This window comes from Xylaria bambusicola (genome assembly GCF_022495145.1).
Source record: "Xylaria bambusicola strain CBS 139988 unplaced genomic scaffold F5B22scaffold_14, whole genome shotgun sequence".
Classification (NCBI taxonomy): domain Eukaryota; kingdom Fungi; phylum Ascomycota; class Sordariomycetes; order Xylariales; family Xylariaceae; genus Xylaria; species Xylaria bambusicola.
Genome location: NW_025953567.1, coordinates 547,121 through 567,860, shown reverse-complemented (window position 1 = coordinate 567,860; position 20,740 = coordinate 547,121). Strand labels below are relative to the sequence as shown.

Sequence of the window (20,740 nt, the reverse complement as noted above, 5' to 3'; positions counted from 1 at the left end):
GTATAAGTTATTAATAGTATTAATAAAATATATATATAATATTTATAAGTAATAGCTTATAAGTATTAAAGTGGTTAAAATTATAAAATAATAATTATATAAAAATAAAATTAAAGTTTAAGCATTTTTAAGAATTATTAACTATTATAAAGCATAGGTTTAAAATTATACCATTATTATATTACCCCTTATATAACTATTATACTGGAATGTAAAGTTTATTTAAAAAATTAATTAATAAATAGCTATAAAAAATTTATAAATAGTAATTATAAGTGTACTATGCTTAATTACCTTAAACTATAGGAAAGGTAAAATATAACTTAAGGTAAATACTTTAAAAAAAGGTTAAAAATATATCCTTTATTAAAAAGTATATAAAAAATAAAAACCTGTAAAATATAAATTTAAAATATAATAAAGAAAAGAATTAACTTATGATGCTATTAAGAAAGAATATTTAAGGGTTATTAAATTGCTTTAATACCTTTAAAATTACTTATATAGCATTAAATTCTACCTTAAAACAAATATAAAAGTCCTAATTACTTAGCTTAATAATAGGTTCTTAATACTATTAAAAGCCCTTCTTATTAAATAGGTTATATATATTAAAATGTTTAATTTTAAATTATATTACATTTTAAAAAAGAAATATATAACTATTAATAGACTTTTTAAAAAGCTTAAAGAACTATTAAATAAATTAAATAATTAATAGGAAAATAATATAAAGGACTTTATTAATTTCCAACTCTTTATAATAATAATTAACCTATTATTAACCTAAAAGATAAAACCATTAAAGCTTAAAAATAAATAGTTATTAAACTTTTAAAACCTTATAAAATACTTTATTATAGGGGTATTATTAAAGTATTTATAAATTATAAAGTAAAGAATGTTTTATTAAAATTATATATTTAATTTCTTTATTTATAAAGAAAGCTTATAAAAAAGAGCTATTAAATTATTTTAGATTTAATAATGTATTAATAACCTAATTAATTAAAAGCGCTTATTGTAAAATTATTATAAATACTTTAAATACTATAAAAAAGATATAATATATTATTAAATTTCCGTTTAATATTATTGGAAAAATATATATAAATATATTTATAATGCTTTAAAAAGCTATATACCTTATTAAAAAGTATAATTTAACTAATTTAAAGAAGAAGATAAATATAATAAAGTAAAAGATATTCTTATAAGCTAAGTATTAAATATTTAATATATGCTTAGCAATAATGGATATAAAGCTATTATTAAAGTATATTATAAAATAAACGTATATTTAAAGATTATACCTTTTAAGATTATTAATTTATAATAAATTAAAGCCTTTATTAAGAAATAAATTATTTTTTAATATAGATAGCCATTAAAAATTAAGTATAATAATAGTTTTAAAAATAAAAAAGAAGTAATAAAAGTAATAAAAAACCTAAACTATTATATTTAATTTAACTTAATATATTACCCCTAAGGTTAAGGATTAATAAAAGGTGGTTATTAATTAATTATCAATAGTCTTTTAAAAGCTATTAATAAAATAGGGAAGGGTTAAATAAAAATGCTAAATAAAATAGTATAAGTTAATAAAATGGTAATTAAATATTATAGTTATAGCTTATATAAAATAATATATAGATAATTATTAATATTTTTAATTAAAAATATAATATTAACCTAATAAATAATTAATTAAATTAGATCCATTAATTATATTAACCTACTTTTTAATAAAATATATTAATATACTTAAAAAGAAAAAGATATTATAAAAATATAGCAGATTATTATTAAAAAAAAATAACGTATAGTAAAGAAAGCTAATTAATATTATATATATAAAGTATAATTAAAAGCCTTAAAGGTTAATAATTTAGTTTTAATATTTAATATCCTATTAAATAATAATAAGTTAAAAAGTATAAAACTTCTTTATAAATGGAAAGGTTTATACTTAATTATAATATAAATAGGAAATATAAGGTAAAGAAATTAAATAGGTATATAAAGAATAGTATATATATATTAAATAGCTTATAATTATTTATAAAAGATAAAGCTAGATTTTAGGCGCTTTTAAACCTTTTAAAGGATAAATGAACTATTAGATAGTTAAAAACAAAACTTTTTAATTAATTAATTAATAGTTAAGAAAATTAAAATATTATTAATGAAATAAAAGATGAGCAATAAGAAATAATTAAGGAAAAGATAGTATTATAAAGGATTAAAATCTTAATTATAATATAAAAAAAAAGGTTTTATAAAAGTTAACGATAATTAATTAATAATATTAATAAATAAATTATTAAAGTAATAAAATAAATATATTATATTTCCCTCCCCTTTTCTTCCTTAAAAAGATTTAATTGTTTATAAGTAATATTTATACCCTTATTATACTTAATAATTAATTTTCTATTATCCTCTACCTTATAAAAAAAGGAAAAGATTTTAAAAAAAAACTTAATAAAATTAAGAAAGCATTAAAGGTATAGGAAGTTTAACTATTAAATTCTTAACTATAGATATAAGATGACCATACTTTAAGGTATACTTTTCTGGAGAATTTCTTAGATTTATATCTTTAATCCTCCTATAATAACTATATAAATGTTAAAGATAATGGTATTTAATGTTAATATTAAAATATTTATATTTAAATTATTCTATTATATAAATATAAAGGTTATAGGCGCCCTTATAGGTGAAAGATAATTAATAATTAAAAAATAGCTATATTTTATATTAATTTATATTATTGGATTTAAAGAATTAACATTTATATGCTTAATAAGGAATTAAATTTAGGTAACCTAATTATTAAATAATAAAAGCTTAAGCTTAAAAAGGACGAAATAAAATAAATAAAAGGTACTTACCTATAGGACCGTTATTTTGAAATTTAATGTAAAATAGTATTAATTGCCCTTTATTATAAGTAGTAATATATTTTTAAAGGTAATTAAAATATAAAAGCTATAGGGTATTAAAAAAGCTAGGATAAATAATTTATTATATATATTAACCTTTAACTATACTATTTAAAATTTAAATAGCTATATATTTAAAGACTTATATAAAAGATTAAACTATTAAATATTAATAAAGCTATTAAAAATAAAGGGATAAGAAGAAATAAATTACCTGTTTATATTAATTATTAAAAACTTAAATAAAATAATAAAATAACTTTTAAAAAATATCTTCCTAATAAAAGATTACCGCTTTTTAGCTTTTAAATATAATTGGAGGCTTTATTAATTAATCTATTTATAAATCTATTAAATATAAGGAATTAAAGTTAAATACCTATATCTTTTTAAACTTAGGATAAGTAAAGTAAGAATAAATTAAGATAATGCTATATAAATTAAAGGAATAAGATATATAAAATGATTAATAATTTAAAGAAATAGCTTTATTGCTTAATATAAAGAAAGAATGGTTAATACTTTTAATAAGCTAGCTTAAGTTAAATTAAATAAATTTAATTAATTAAGGTATATTATAACTTATTTTAAAATTAAAATCTTCTTTAATTAATTAAAGCAGAACATTAAAAAATTACAACTTAATTAAATGTTAAGCTTTAAGTAAATAGTAATAATTTAAAGGGATTAAAGGATAAATTAAGGGAAGTTATATAAATATATACCTTAAATAAGTATAATATAAAGCAATATTAAATTAATAAGTCTTATTTAATAATAAAGGTACTTTAAAAGTATTATACTTAATAATAGCTATTACTTATTTTATTTTTATAATTTAACTATTTATATTATAAGTAAAAATAGCTTAACGCATCTCCCACTTAACCTGGCCACCCAATTGACCTGGCCACCCCCCTAGCCCATACAAATAACGTCGGTGCGCTAATCACGTGATAATTTAATAACTTTACGAATACTAGTCGTATGAAATAATAAAATATACTATTGGATTCGTAATAAAAAGAGCTATTTAACGGTACCCTTTACTAACTTTTACGACTTATATTCGCGGAGTTATTAAGCAATACACTAAAGTAAGCGCTAAATTAATCCTTGCTTAGCGCCCCTTTAGCGTATTGCTTAATATCTCGCTTAATAAATTTTATAAAAAATAGTAAAAAATACCTCTAGATTCCCCTTTAACTAACGGATTTAAAGGTACTAATTATTAAATCGTACGATTAATATTCGTAAAGTTATTAAAGATTGAAATAATGGGGTTTTATATAAATTATTAGGGTGGCCAGGTTAAGTGGGAGATGCGTTAAATCTATAAACGTATATTTATTATTATATTAAATATATTTACTTTAAGCTAATATAAAGAAAAACTAATATAAAATATATAGCTATATAAAGAAAGAACTAGTATAACTATAATAAGTAATAATAAAAGGTAATTAATAAGGTATAAAAGAAGTAATAAACTATTAAACTTATAAACTATTATATAAGGTATAATAAGAGAAGAAGGTATTAATAGGTAAAGTTAATAAAGGAAAAAAGGAAGGGAAATATTAATAAAAATAACCTAACTTACTTAAAGGAAAATTAATAATTTATTAATATAAATACCCTTTTTAATAAAATAAAAGGAGTTAACTTGTTAAAAAAGACATTGCCCCCCCCTTCCCTTAAAGCTAACACTTTTAATACCTATTATACTCTTACTCCGCTAATTACCCTAATTAAAGGGCCTTATATCTATTAATATAAGGTTAAAAACTAAATACCTAAATCATTACTATTACTATATTAATTACCTTTTATTACTTAAACATTAATAATAAAATAAAAGAAATAATATATAAGTAAATTAAATAATAACCTTATATATAATAAATTAAAGAAGCTATTATTTATAATTATATTTCCCTACATTAATCACCCTACCCTTCCCCCCTATTATAAGTTAATACCTTACTATTAATAAGTATTATACTTTTACATCTACCTTTATAATAACTATTAACTTTTACTTATCTTAATAACCTAATTATTAAGGAAGTAATAAATAGCAGTTAATATATTATTTATAAAAGAAATATAATAAATTATTAATTCCTATAAGGATTTAAACACCCTTCTATTAAATATATATAATAACTTAAATTAAAGCTTTTATTCCCTTCTTAAAAGTTCTTTAAAACTATATAACCTAAAAAGTATTAATAAAAATATTAGCTACAGTAATGTAAAAGGAATTAAAAAGGCTTTAAAAGATTAATAAGCTCCTTTAAATATATTTAATTATTAATTCTTTAATAAAGTAACCTTAATAATAATCATTATTATATATAAATTATAAAAGCTTAATATAAATAATTAAATACTAATTACTTTTAAACTTAATAGGATTATTTATATTATTACTTATTAATTTAACCCTAAAGTTATATTTAAAACACCTTATGCTTTAATTATTAAAACTTTTATATTAAGCTTAAATATAACCCCTACCTTTTATAAGTTCTTTATAAATAATATTATTAAGGCTACCCGCTTTATAATAATTAAATATATATATATATTAATCCTTAAATTTAAATTTAAAAACTATTAGTTATTTATAATATATAATATTAATAATTAATACCTTTACTTCTTTAACTTAATAAATATTATAGTTAGGGATTCCTATTTAAAGTTTGCTACCTTATATTAAAAAGCATAGCTAATAACCTTAGAATTAAAAGCTATTGCTCCGATTAAAGTAATAACTGCCCTAATATTCCAATAAGCTTTAGGTTAGGAATATGGTTATTATTATATGCTTTATATATTACTTATCTTTATAGAATTAAAAAATTTTAAAAAATTTATAAAAAGAGAAAAGCTTATTATTATTAATTAAGATTTTATTTAATATAACTTAATTATAAAATATAAACCCTATTTAAGCATTTATTATAATATAAATATTTAAATACCTTTTATATAGCTTAAGCTATTAATTAAATAAAATAAGCTTACCCTAAGTATATAATAAAACCTTTAAGAATTAATTCATTAAATCTATTATATTAAATCCTAGTTTAAAAATATAAATGTTCCTTAATATAACATTATAAAGTATATTTAAATACCCCTTTAATGCTTAATAAAAGTTAAAAAGACTAACCAACTATATATAAAGAATTAACCTTTACTATTTATAATTAAAAGTTATAAATAGGAAATTAATAATATAGGATATAATATAATTAATAGTTTAATAAAATATATATAATAATAATAGGTAAATTTAAAGGAATTAAAAGCTTTCCTTTAAATATTTCTTATTAATAAGCTTAAAGTTATATAAAAACCTAGCTTTAAATAGTTCTTTAATATAATTAATATATAAATAAAATTTAAAAAATAAATGTTATCCTTAATTAAAGTATATATAATTATATAGGTTATCTTAAAAGGAATATATTTATATAACTTTAAAATCCTTATATAAAATTACTTTTATATTATTATTATAAATAAATAGAAATCTTAAATATATATAATTAATATAATCTTTAAAAATATAACTAAATATAGCAATATAATAATTAATTATTAAAAAGAAGTATTTAAAATAATTTATAAAATATAATATACTATAATATATAATAATATTCCCTACTTATAAAAACTAATTAACTTATTACTATATATTTAAAATAATACTTAAAGCTATAGGGTATTAAGTATTTTATAAATAATTGCTTTATTTTTTAGCCCTTAATTTTATTATATAACTTAAATACTAACGTAATAGTTTTAATTAATTATTTATATAATAAATTACCCTTCCTTTACTTAATTAAAACTATTATTAGATTTTTACTTAAAATAAACCTACTAATAAAAGATTAAGGCATTAAAAAAATAATTATTAAGTATACTTAAACCCTATTATTTATAAAAAAACCAATAAGCAATTAAGTAAATATTAACGGAATAGTATATAATTTATTAAAAGCTTTTATTAATAAGGCATTAAGCTACTTTATAGGAATGGGAAATTAAAGATTATTAAGATTAGAAATAAATTAAAGATTTAACACTTTTAAAGGTAATTAATTAAATAATTAAAATAGCCTTAATAACCATTCAGCTTTAAGTTATAAATAAGGTATTATATATAAGGATATCCTTTAACTTAAATTACATTTAATATTAAAGTTAAATACTAATTATATTTAATACTTAATTAATTAATAATCCTTTAATTTATAAGTACCGCTTATATCTTAAAAAGAAAACTTATTTAATATTATTAAATATAAGCCAATGTTTAATATACCTTATAAATAGAAAGGGTAAAAAGATTATAAATCCTATATAAATAAAGTTAATTAAATAAATATAAGAAAAACATTAATTATAAAAAGTAACGTTAAGCCTTAAATAAAAGATAAGGAAAAGGGATTAAATTAATAAAACTAAATATAATTATTAATTAAGCTAAAAAATAAAAGGATAAGGATTAAATATATAAAGTATTATAAGCTAATAAATAAGGAAAAAAAAGTATAAAGTTATTATTTATTAAGGATAATAAAAAAATAATTAAGGAAGATTATAATAAAGCTAGGAATAAGGGTATAAATATTATAAAAGAAAGAATATAGCGGATGCTTTACTTTAATTTTTTCTTATTACTTTTATATATATAAGATATAGGTTACCCTTAATATAAGCTAAATAAAGGATATTTATTAAATAAACTATAATGTATCTTAAAGAGAATATATATTACCTTACCTTTTATACTTATTAATTAAAGCTTTTTATATATTATTTTATAATTCTTAATAAAAGGGTATAGGTTTATTAGTTTATTATTATTGCTTATTAATTATCTATTAGCTCCTTTTATATTAATGCTTTAACTTATACCTATTTTATTAATATTATAAAAATGGTTAAAAAGGATATTTATAATTTTTAAAGCTTTAAAATAATTAAAAAAAGGTTAATATTAATTATTATTATACTATTAATATATATATAATTAATAAATTATAATTTAATTAATTTAACTTTATTATTTTAAATTAAAAAATAAATATATTATTCTTTTTTAAAGCTTTTATTACTATTTAAAGTAATTAATATATATTTAATTATAAGTTTAAATTTAAATAATAAAGGTATAAAGCTTAACCTAATTTGCCTTATTGTTTAATTTATTAATTAATAACGCATCTCTCACTTGACCTGGCCACCCAATTGACCTGGCCACCCCAATAACCTATATAAAACCCCATTATTTCAATCTTTAACAACTTTACGAATATTAACCGTACGATTTGATAATTAGTACCTTTGAATCCGTTATTTAAAGGGGAATCCAACGGTATTTTTTACTATTTTTTATAAAATTTATTAAGCAAGATATTAAGCAATACGCTAAAGGAACGCTAAGCAAGGATTATTTTAGCGCTTACTTTAGCGTATTGCTTAATAACTCCGCGAGTAAAAATCGTAAAAATTAGTAGAGGGTACCGTTAAATAGCTCTTCTTATTACGAATCTAATGGTACATTTTATTATTTTATACGATTGATATTCGTAAAGTTATTAAATTATCACGTGATTAATGCACCGACGTTTTTTGTATGGGCTGGTGGGGTGGCCAGGTCAATTGGGTGGCCAGGTCAAGTGGGAGATGCGTTATTTATAATAGGTTAATAAAGCTTAAAGGTTAATATAGGTTTATTTTTTAATAAGAATACTTTAAAGCTAATAATATAGGTATAATCTATTAATGCTTTAAATATATATTGCTGCTTAAATTAAGGTTTTAAGTTAAATTATATAAATAATAATTATAATATAATAAATTTTTAAATTAAAAGATATAATAATAAAAAGGAGTTAATTTTAAATAAAATAAAGGTAAAAAATTATTATAAGACCTAAATGCGGTTATATTATTAAGTAGTGTTTAATTAAGTAATTGGGAGTTAAAGCGCATTTTAGGGTGCTTAAGGCCTTGGTTGTGACGGGGGGTGGTCGTGAGGCCGGGTTTTTGCTTATTGTGGCCACATCCTTAGTTTGCAATTAGGTATTCCAATATCTCCTCTATCATAATTGATCATCCAGTAGCGACCACTTCATGCTTTTCTCTTTATTCCCCTCCTTCCCTAAAGAATCATATATAAAGAATAGTGCCTACAAGAATTATTTAACGAATAAGGCCTTCCTTTTAAAGGTAACTATCCAGTCAAGAAATGAATATTCTATCTGCTTATTTACAGACAGGTGTAATGACCTAAAGAGCCTATAGATTATAAGTAGAGCTAAATGGGCAATTATTGGGCTGTTACAGCTAGCTGTGATCTGGTTATACAGTTTTAATATAGTTTCTTACCAAAACTATATATTGCTTTTATAATCCCTCATAGCTTTCTAATATTAGACTAACCTACTCACTTATACCTGCTATTTAAAGCTATTACCAACCCTACCCCATTCCACCCATACACTTCTAACTTTAATACCTTTACCTTTAAATTTAACACTTCTGCTATTAATAACTTTAACTGCCTTCAACTTTGCGTAAAAAGAAAATTTAAAAAAAGAGGGGGGGGGGAGGGTTGGTTCCAAAAACAAGCCAAGATCATCGAACAACATGGATTCTACATAGCGCGCCATATTAATTTTGGTGGTATACAGTGTAACTAATGTAGCTGCAGATGATTGGTAGTTGGAAACGAGCCGATAACTGCCCATTTAGCTCGCGTTCATGATCATTATTGAGCTTCATAATCCAGTTAGCATGATCACCAACGTCTCACTAAGTTCACCGGGATATTGGAGACTTGGGTAAGGCTATATCAACTTCATAATCACAGTTCTCATCATAGTACATACCCTACACTTCTACTAAGGCAACCCAATAGAAATCAAAACGAAAAGCTAGCGAGCAGTCATTGTAGCCGCTTGTACCTAAGTACTTGCATCCTACGTCCTAAGCTCAAATACCTAAAGGCGGGTTTGACGTGAAGTTTTGGGAAGGTGCTAGGCTGGAGTTTCTAGGGTTTGCTGGGTTAGCATCCAACTTCGGGTCAAGGTAACAATCGACTTCAACTTTCTTACTATCATCTTGAGCTTTAACAGAGTTACACCTCTAGAGAATAAACTTGAATACATAGCACGCACATACCGTTAAGGGATCTCATCAGCCAATGTGGATCTTTTCTCAAGTTAGTTTTCTTCCAACACATCTATCACTTGGCTATCTAGCCTCACCTTGGACGTTCACCTAACCCCAGCTCGTCTTTGAATTCCTGATCGTGCAACATCCTCGGCTTCTGCCTTATGTTTGCACTAGCTTAGAAATCATCTTGAGGCCTTTTGCGCTTCTCACCGGGCCGCACACATTTGCACATTCTAACCCTCACTTACTTGGCATTGCATACCTACCTAGGCTCCTCTTTAAGGTACCAATCGCATTGCGGATGATTTCTACACCATACGCCCTCCTTACTGAGCTTCGACTCATTTATTGACACCACGAGACCACGTGCGTTCTTAGAATGTGGAGGGACTCCCATTACCATTGATTAGCATGTCCTCAAGATCTGGATCTCTGTCATCATCAGCATAATAGAGCATAGACCTGCATCCCAATCCCAATCCGGTCTAACGGACATCACTGGTGACAGCGTGCCTGCGGCAAACTCTCAAAATTCACTTACCAATATCACAGCTACTACAAACAACATGGGCTCCCATGAATCTGTCGAGCGTGCAGCTTCGATAAGTGCACCAGAGTCGACTGAGTTTCATGATTCCGATTTTTCTAGATTTTCAGGCAGCGACATGACTCCAGTCACATCTCAGTCCGCAGATATGTCAACAGTACCTGATACTTCGAACTCAGTCACACATCACACACAAAGTGCTGGGGCACCCAACATTGATAGCCGTCAACATCCTGAAAACGCTACCAGGATTGTAACCGGAGTCCCCGATTCCCATTCCGATGAAACTTTATCGATACATTCGACAATGTCTCCAGAGATGGACAGCCATTCCTATCCCGAAGAAGACAGCCTTTTTGTGTCCGAACCCGACGAAATACATTCAAACCAGCCTCCCCAAAAGCACGACTTACACAGTCAAGTTGGATCGGATAATAATGCCCTCGGGCTCACGAAAGGAGCAGAAACAGATGTTGTAGTAACGACGAAGATTGCAAAACGAAACACCGGACAACTGGCAAGAAACCCGAAACAATGGTTCGCTAGGAAGGCGCAACTCATCAAGCAAAAGTCACGAGAAATTAACGTCGCGAAGAGAAAGCGAATTGGGACAGAATCAAGCATTGGCATTATCCCTCAGAAGAGACTTAAGCGACAGGGGAAGTATGCAGCCAATACTGGTAGGAAGAATAGAGGAACAGACAAGAGATCGAAGCAGGTGATGAGTGCCATGTTCAAAAGCCTAGCGACTAACCCAATCGAAGCTCGCATTGCGCATGGAGACCTGCCTCAAGTAGATTCAATTAAAGCCACCACGAAGGGAGATCAGCTCCAGCAGATTATGAAAAGTCTACCAGAGAATGCAGATGAACGAAGGGCATTCAAAGATAGAAGGGAACTTCAGGAAGCCACTCGTTCATTTGGTCTTCATAACTGTACCGCCATTGATGGAAAGTGGCTGATTAAAGGAATGAAGACTTCGTTGCACGCCCACCAAGTCATTGGAACATCTTGGATGTTGGGGCGAGAATTAGGCGATGACGGCCCACGAGGGGGTATATTAGCAGACGAGATGGGAATGGGAAAGACGTTGCAAACTCTTGCGTGCATCGTTTCAAATCAAGCATCAAAAGACGACCTAGACAAATGCTGTCCGACAACATTAGTTGTTGCTCCAGCCACCGCAATCAAGCAATGGAAGAGTGAAATCAAAAGACACGTTGACTTAAAATCACACACCCAAGGAATATTACATTACAAAAAGAGTAAGGAAGTTCCGTTGCAAGCTTTGCAGAACACAGCTATCATGTACGTATTTGATGAGAGTGATGGCATAAACATACTGACTTTCGTAGCCTCGTCAGCTATCACGAGTTATGCAAGGAGCTGCCAAATAAAAAGTTCATTGCTCAGCTTGAAGAAAAATGTCGCAATTCTCCTGGTGTCGATTACGATGAGAAGTACGACGAGCGACTTGGAATGCTATTCAAGGTGAACTTCTGGCGTATCGTTCTCGACGAATCGCAAAATATCAAGAACCATCATAGCCAAAGTGAGGCACCTAACGGGATTTTTTTCATTTAATGATTGCTAATAGTACGTAGCATCGACTGCATGTCAAAGATTAAACGGACGCTACCGCTGGGCACTATCTGGAACACCTATCACAAACTCTATTGAAGGTAACAGTAAAAGGTGCAAAGATGAAATTCGCGCTAATTTAATCAAGAAGTTTATCCATACCTTAAGTTCCTTAGGGCTGAGATACCCAACGACATGAAAGCGTTCCGAGTTCAGTTCTTGAATGCCGAAGACGAATCTTCCATGGGGCGCCTGCGGAGTATCATGGGGCCACTCATGCTCAGGAGGTAAGGGTAACCTATTCAAAAAGCTATATTAATATGAAATCTAATAGAAGTTAGGACAATGAAAGACACATTCCTGGGACGACCCCTGTACGAGATCCCTAAGCCACATCCCGATGTGAAGACAGTTGCGCTCATACAAGAAGAACGGATAATATACGAGTAAGTAATCTTTAGTTAGACTCCTACAACAACTGACACGGCGAGCAGTACGGTAGAAGGAAGATTCCGAGAAATCATCAACGACATGTTGCAGCGGGGGGATAATGTAGACTTGACGATTTACCTAAAACTATTCTTGCGGCTCCGACAATGTGTAGCTCACCCCTTTTTGCTAGAGTCTACCATGAAGTATGTCTTGACCAAACATAATCTTCGAGACATCAAAGATCGGATAGAGAAAATGGGGGTCAAAGAACCGATTTTCAAGCGGATCGACCGGCGGTGCGCCAAAGAAGCTACAGTTATTGATTCCGAAGGCGAAAATGAAAATCTAAGAAGCGGCTTTGGAAATAGCCAATTCGGCTACGAGTTCGACCTGGGCAAGCAACTGAATCTCGCCCTGGCATCCCAGGAAGATGATGTGTGTCGAATCTGCTACCAGGAACCCGTTGAGCCACAAGTTCCTCAGGTAGGCCTCAGCTTAGATCTGTTCGGAATGACGTATCGGACTGACCATACCGTGTAGTGCAATCATCTATTTTGTGGCGAATGCTTGAAGGATCATGTGAAAGCCGAGTATAAGAATGGACGTATAGTCCCTAAGTGTTTTGAATGTCGACAGCCTTTAGTCGACTATGAACCAATAATGCCATCTGAAGTGGAAGATCCAGGTTCGGAAGGTTCATCGAGAAATGATTCAAGCATTACTATATTTCGGGGGCGCAAATTAGGTCGAGACATATTAAAGAAGCACCCGAAGCTGCCAAAGTCACAATCGATGTTTCTTTCGCAATGCGACCGAGCCCACCCCGAGCCCGTCGTCTCGAGCGCAAAGACAACAGCGGTCAAAGCGATTATTCTAGAGTGGCAGTCTCAAGCACCTGATGACAAGATCATCGTATTCATGGAGTTCAAGGTGACCGGCGCAGTACTTGGGCGCATGTTAGAAGCAGAGGGTATCCCATTTCTTTACTTCTTTGGGGACATGAATTCAAGCTCCAAGGAGCAAGCTATCAAAGCCTTCCATGAAAAGAAAGAAGTTAAGGTCTTGGTAAGTCGCAGAAGATTTGTATTCGCAGACACAGCTAACTGATTGATACAAGATTGCCTCTATGCGGTGCGGATCTGTCGCTCTCAACCTAACAGTAGCCAATCGAGTCATCTTAGTGGATTTATGGTGGAACATCGCAATGGAAATGCAAGCATTTGGGCGGGTTTTCCGCATAGGTCAAACCAAAGAGACCCATTTTCGGCGCATTGTGGCTGATTGTACCATCGATGATCGACTGGTGGCCCTTCAAGAACGCAAGGAAGAGAATATCAGTAAAATCATGGAGTCTGGTGGGAAACAGAATTTGTCACTGGAGGAGACTCTCTCCTTGTTCGGCCGAGTCTCAAAGTCCGAAAACGGAATTTTTCAGGTATTACCTGACGCCGAAGAAGAGTGTAATCTGGATGACAGTGGGGGTGAAGAAGATGAAGAAGAAGAAGACGACGAGGACGATGAGGACTATGAGCCTGATGAAGCTAGAGACACCTAACTGTGGTCGTTCCCGTGGCATTGGCACCGCGCCAACAATTGCTTCTAACTTAGCTGTTACTATAGCTGTTTTATCGTTTGGCATCCCGGCAGCATCTACCATCATGAATCATCCGGCTCTATTTCTTCCCATTTGATGGAAGAATCCCATTTCTAACAGTATTTCACATGCTTCACTTCACTCATACAAGGAAGAAGATACAGAACAGAACGAGAAAAAGAGAGACCGTTTCTCAGGCTGGCTTGGATTTGCATAGATCTAGGCTACTCAACCTGTTTGCTCATAGGCTACGCATTCCATACAACAGACATACAGGCTCGAATGTACGGGTCCATCGTTACTTTGCCATAGTACTAGAAAAGTTATTTAAAATGCGATGATTTTCACCAACCTATGACCCACTAGGTATTGGCCCGTAAGAGTGTCATCAAAGCGATTATAATTATCTGTAGAGAGCCTTTATGTCAAGCGAAGGTAAGCTAATGTCAACTCTTATAGTCTGCAACGATCAAAAGTCAAAGTTGCCGTGACGCAACTCTATAGGTAGGTTTAAAGTCATATACGATAATATGCACTTGGAAAAACATCGGTGTAAAGACCAGCGACCTACTCACTGCAACATATCACAAGATGCAGTCAATGAATAATTTGCATTTCCAAATGCGTCACTGTCAGAACTCAACACCCCATGTCGTACAACTTGCTGACCTTCAATGAATTGTCGGGAGCGGAATCCAATGATATCATGCGTTTTGCCGTATCCGATTCCGATCGGAACTCTCAACGATAATCATCACTCACTCTTGCATGACCAATGCAGATATTATCGCTGCAGCACGATAAGTATCCCAGGATGCCAACCACCTCAATCTATGCACTTGTGGTGGCACCCAAGACAGCCTAACACGTTGCAATGAAGCAGAGTGTTGGATTCTGTATGCAATACGCAGAGACCTGAATTGACTATCTGATTGAGTGAAGTTGTTTTTATCTAGAAGGTTACCCTAAGTTGAGTGCTGGCCGAAGTGGAAGTAGGGTGCCAGTAGTCGTCACGTAACTGCTAGCGTCATCCCAATCATCCAACAGCAGCACTGTCCAACAAGTGGTCGAACATTAGAATTAACAAGCCTCTGTTTTGTTTCCTTGCAGACTCACTGTGTACTTTATGCCTTTGATTATCGCCATCTACTTTAGTGCCCAGGATGTACGCGCTGACGAGAAATTACTGCGTGCTATTGCTAGACATGAGTTGAACGAGCGGCGCTGTCTCATTAACTTTATTAATTTCCCTCCAAGTTACTACGACGAGGTCTAGTGCTCTAGTTGATTAAATGCACTAATCGGCTTGACAACTGAAGAAACGAGATAGGATTGACTGCACTTTATCTAAACGTTATTCCGAATATTCGAGTCCAACTACTCCTGCAGCTCAGCCAGAGACGGGCGGCTCTGGGATCCACCTTGAGCGGGATGTCACAACTCTCCCGGTAGTTCATGTGGTTTAGCTGGCTGGTTGTCTAGCTCATGTTTAATGGGCGCCACATAAAGTTCATGAAGTGGCTGTTGTACAGCCATTGATCCATAGCCCTGATGACTCTGTGGCGGCATCACTACATTCCTCTTTTTCCGCTTCTTCATTACATATAGGGTCACAAGTAGCGAAGCTATTCCGATCACGCCTACACCGACTCCTACCCCAATACCTGCCGCGGCGCCTTGGCTGATTCGGGACGAGTTGTTCGAGGATGGTGATGGGCTGGATATCGAGGGGGCTAGCGAAGAGGAAGAGACGGCAATGGATTCTCTCGTTGATATAAGTTTCGAAGGTTCTGTCGTAAGCTTTGATGTAGTCCCTGGTTCTGTTGGCGTCGCCAGATTGATATTCCAGCCCACGATTGCGATGGCACCGACAACAGAGCTTCGCGCTAGGGTGGTCGTCTCCGTGTACCAGACATCAGAAATCGACGTCGATGTCGAGGCGTATGTCAAAGTCATGCCTGATGATACATCTGACAGACAGTCCCCAACTACAAACCCTGAAATACCATTTGCCAGGTAGTAGCCTCTTCAGATACAAATTTTCAGTGGCAGGACATAAAAGAAAGACTAGGGGTTCGACATACGAGGGACAGCACATGGCATGCGTACTTGACTGGTTTTCCACCGAGCTCACGACTGTCGACCATTGGTAAGGGCATGTGAAAGGTCCTAGACTGAGAGCAGTGTGGTCTTCGTTATTGTCTCCTAGTCGGCCTTGCTCCCACCAGGTTGTCACAGCAGAAGGTGCACATCGAACACTGGAGTTTATGTCCAATCCGTACCCGGGGTCGAATGCCACAAGGCTAGGTCCATTAAGTCGAAAGTATCGGCTACATTCTATCGAGGGCGTGAATATTGTCGTAAGAGGAAGAAAGGAAGTTATTGTTCCACTACTGTTTATTGCTGGATATAATGTCGCCATTTCGTTTGGTCTCAGCTCTTGGGGAATTCTACTCGGCTATGGAATGTATAGCAAACGATCGCCCCGAAAATTTCACCGGGGCCCATACAAGGCACCAGCTGGTATCTTATACAAGAGACGCGTATGCACCTCGTCCCCCTTTAGTCTGCAGGAAGCCGTGCTTGTTGGTTTGGCTGTTGGTATGTTGCATGTCATGCCGGCAGGGGGTGCGTAATATCAATCTTATAACCGCTTTAACCAACACAGCCTTTCGCACTACCTTGTCTCATCTTGTCTCATCTTGTCTCTCGCATGACCACCTACTTTTCCAATTCTTCAAACTGGATGGTCTGAAAATCTCTACAGCTATTAGAAGCGATAAGATGGCTCCTCGGAGAGAGAAAGCAACTGTTGACCATAACTCGCCATACCCTCGTTCCTCTTCATATTTAAAATCTCTGCTTCGGCTTCGAACTGTATTGGTTCTAGCTCTGTCTGTTGTATTAGTCTTGTTAAATTGGACGAGAGACAATCCTATTGGCTTTTACCATCATGTTGGTGACTATGTGGATTGGACTGCTAGACGAGAAAAAGTGAAGGATGCCTTCATCACCAGCTGGGATGCATATCTAGCTAATGCCTGGGGTTTGTCGACGACTGAAACTTAGAGGGATGGTACTGACTATGCTTCAAACCAGGTAATGACAGGTATCATCCGGTATCAGGAGCAGGTTCTCAGATGAGTCCTGACGGACTAGGATGGATTATCGTCGACAGCCTCGATACGATGATGATAATGAATCTCACTGATCGTTTAGCCGAGCCTCGGAAATGGTTGCAACGCAGTCTAACCTACAACCAAGACCAAGACATAAACACATTCGAAACGACCATCCGTATGCTTGGTGGATTACTTTCTGCGCATTACTTGAGCACGAAGCTGCCACACGCTGCATCCCGCAGAGATTCTGTATATCTAGCGAAAGCAGTGGAACTTGCCGACAGATTGCTCCCCGCCTACGAGTCACGCTCAGGTATCCCTTATGCCAGTGTGCTCCTTTCGAAATCACGAGGTATACCATCTCATGCAGATGGGGGATCATCATCAACGGCGGAGGCCGGCACATTGCAACTTGAAATGAAGTATCTGTCTCACCTAACAGGTAATGATACATACTGGCGAAAGGCCGAGAGAGTAATGAAAGTGCTTGATGATAATGGCGCCCAAAACGGGTTGGTCCCAATATTCGTCCATCCAGAGACAGGAAGATTTACGTCGCGGGAAATTCGACTTGGAAGCCGTGGTGATTCATATTATGGTTCGAGTTCGCATGCATTCCAATATTGCAGGACATTGCTAACGCGACGAAGAATACCTCGTCAAACAATACCTGCAGACATCTGGGCAGGAGCCAGTATACCTCGAAATGTGGGAAGAGGCGTTGGAGGGAATCCAAAAACACCTCATCACTACCACCAAGCACTCAGGTCTCAAATTCGTCGCCGAGCTCCCACAAGGGATCGGCGGTCCGTTATCACCTAAGATGGACCATCTCGTCTGCTTCCTGCCTGGGCTCATCGCGCTCGGTGCCACTCGGGGGCATCCGCTTTCTAAGGCACGTACCTGGCCAAGCTGGGACGACAAGAAAGAGAGACAGATGCAGCTCGCGCGCGATCTAATGAAAACATGCTGGGGAATGTACGCAGTGACAAAGACTGGACTTGCTCCCGAGATTGCGTGGTTCCATGCGAACGAGGAAGACCTCCGCCCAGCACCAGGTGATCGACCTCTGGCCGCAACAAAAGACTCGCTAGCAGCATGGAAGAAGGATTATATTGTCAAGCCGCTAGATGCGCATAACCTGCAACGACCGGAGACCGTCGAGAGTTTATTCATGATGTGGCGCATCACCGAAGACCCGGTATATCGCGAATGGGGGTGGAAGATATTCAACGCGTTTGAAAAGTACACTAAAGTCGGCCAAAGGCAAGGCTACACCTCCGTAAACGACGTGAATGCTATTCCACCGCCGCTAAGGGACAATATGGAGAGCTTTTGGTTGGTAGGTCATGATAACATCTCCGAGCATACCCACCTCACCGTCCGCTCCGGACGATAAGAGATGAAGACTGACGTTGAATCGGCTCATAGGCAGAGACTCTCAAGTATCTGTATCTCCTTTTCAGCCCTACTGACTTCATTCCTCTTACCGAAGTTGTTTTCAATACGGAAGCGCATATCTTGCCTGTCATCAGTAAGGTCAAATGGCAGACTGGATGGAGTAGAGCTGAGAGGTGAGGAGGGAGGCATAAAGTTGAGTACTGTAAGAGCTCAGGCGGCGGATTCTTGATTTTTCTAGGGTCTGTTGATCAGAGCACATTCGCAAAATACAAGCGCGTATATGATGATTTAATGCAACCTTATAATTTATGACATATTGTTCGCTGCCTTGACCGTAGCCCAGTGCATTAAGAAGTATCATGTATCAAAAAGCAGTTGCTTATTAGGCTTCTAGAAATAGATGGAGGGGCTTGGCCAACAGGCGAAATGCTCTGGAGATTAGTTTATTTTTAACAGCGCTTCCAAATGAAATCGTTCCAGTTGCCCAACCACCTAAAAGGGGCTCGAAAGATACTCAACAAGAAATCACCCCCCTTGTTATGCTGGAAAACAAGGAGCCAACAGCTTGTTCATGAGAAATCCACTAACTCGAAACAATTGGGCACTCATACAAATCAGTAATAGGCCCACTGACGGCCAACAAATCGCTGGCGCTAGTACTGCCCAATCCGGTAGACCAGCGAGATTGAGATCTTACCAAGCGGGGGTTTAGCCCATCTACTTTGCCAATAGGAGCATGCCAGCAGAACTAGAGGGACAAGTCACCATGGGTATGACAGCCTGCATGGGACCGCAGAAATGCAGGCGTTTCATAGGTGGTTCTGAAGAGATATCTCGCAGCTACCTACGTAACTCACCGCTCTCAGCTATTGATGGTGCAGTAGGTAGGGGCAGAAGTAGGAGGTTGGTTATGTGCGGTGAAGACGCGATCGATACGTGTAGCGGACTGTATGGGATAGGCCAGCAGCGGGTCGTCACCGTACCATGTAAATAGAGGACTCGGATGACGATGAACTGTTTACTCACCGACGTTCGCGTATAAAGACCCCTAGGGATCCCATACCCTGGGAATGTTGGAAAGGTCAGAGGCTGAGCCTTGATACGATCATTACAACTTTTCAAAACTTTCCAACCCAATTCCTTCCCCCCCAAATCCACAACAGCCCAGCAAAATGGACGCTTTCTGCTCGACCATCGCTGTTGTCATGGCCACCGTGGTCTCCGTCTCGGTTGGACTTGCCCAGGGGAAGGTAAGCTCGAATTTTCAAATATAAATCATCGTGTCAAAAACATCTTATTTGCTAACTCGACTTATCCAGGCATTCGGCTCTGGCGCTAGCCTCCAGGGTCTCAATATGCGTTTGTGACCCCTAGCGTCCGGGGCACGAATGGCATTCGCGGAGTCCCGAAGCGGCACAAAGCGGATGATAGAGGCCACCGGTGTCGGATGAAACGAACACATGCCCTCCAAGGCAGCCATCGCAAGAAACAAGTTATGAGCAACACACACACCACCTCAATAGTTATGAGCACACCGCATCGACAGTTATGAGCATTACATCCACACCGATAGTTATGAGCATTGACAGGGGACGACGGAATTGGATTAAGGCATGGCTTAGGTTCCGGAGCAACAAACCAGGTTATGAGCTATGAATATCAATGAGGGATGACGGATATGAATTGAGAATATGCTCGACATTCAAAGCGACAAGGACACGCAATGAGCATAGCATCACGATACCCCTCTTCCCCGACTCACCCGTAGCCCGCCGACGATTAGCTATCCGAGATGGCTGCGGGCTAGTTAGCAGCCTCTACAGGAAATCTCATTATCTGTTCACTGCTACCTACAAATGTCATCGACTGTGATGGTCATATACTTGAGCGTGACTTGTTTACGATA

The 20,740-nt window shown here is 33.9% G+C and overlaps 3 protein-coding genes across 3 annotated transcripts; 2 read left to right on the top strand and 1 right to left on the bottom strand.

Moving 5' to 3' along the window:
• Positions 1-11,674: 11,674 nt before the first annotated feature.
• On the top strand, positions 11,675-14,272 carry F5B22DRAFT_635538 (SNF2 family N-terminal domain-containing protein; the record flags this gene model as incomplete). Its single annotated transcript, XM_047977162.1, has 10 exons — positions 11,675-12,012; positions 12,060-12,256; positions 12,309-12,386; positions 12,434-12,572; positions 12,627-12,731; positions 12,780-12,978; positions 13,102-13,200; positions 13,258-13,411; positions 13,463-13,782; positions 13,835-14,272. The coding sequence occupies 10 exons, from the start codon at positions 11,675-11,677 to the stop codon at positions 14,270-14,272; spliced, it is 2,067 nt and encodes a 688-aa protein (XP_047832158.1).
• A 1,170-nt stretch (positions 14,273-15,442) lies between these two features.
• Positions 15,443-16,976, bottom strand: F5B22DRAFT_601534 (uncharacterized protein). Its single transcript, XM_047974619.1, has 2 exons — positions 16,396-16,976; positions 15,443-16,337 (listed from the first exon to the last, which is right to left on the bottom strand). Exons 1-2 carry the CDS (start codon positions 16,731-16,733, stop codon positions 15,746-15,748), a joined length of 930 nt encoding a protein of 309 aa, XP_047832157.1. The 5' UTR covers positions 16,734-16,976; the 3' UTR covers positions 15,443-15,745.
• On the top strand, positions 16,977-19,333 carry F5B22DRAFT_601531 (glycoside hydrolase family 47 protein). The gene is made up of 4 exons (XM_047974618.1): positions 16,977-17,357; positions 17,411-18,031; positions 18,084-18,775; positions 18,865-19,333. The coding sequence occupies exons 1-4, from the start codon at positions 17,096-17,098 to the stop codon at positions 19,009-19,011; spliced, it is 1,722 nt and encodes a 573-aa protein (XP_047832156.1). The 5' UTR covers positions 16,977-17,095; the 3' UTR covers positions 19,012-19,333.
• The last annotated feature ends 1,407 nt before the right edge of the window (positions 19,334-20,740 follow it).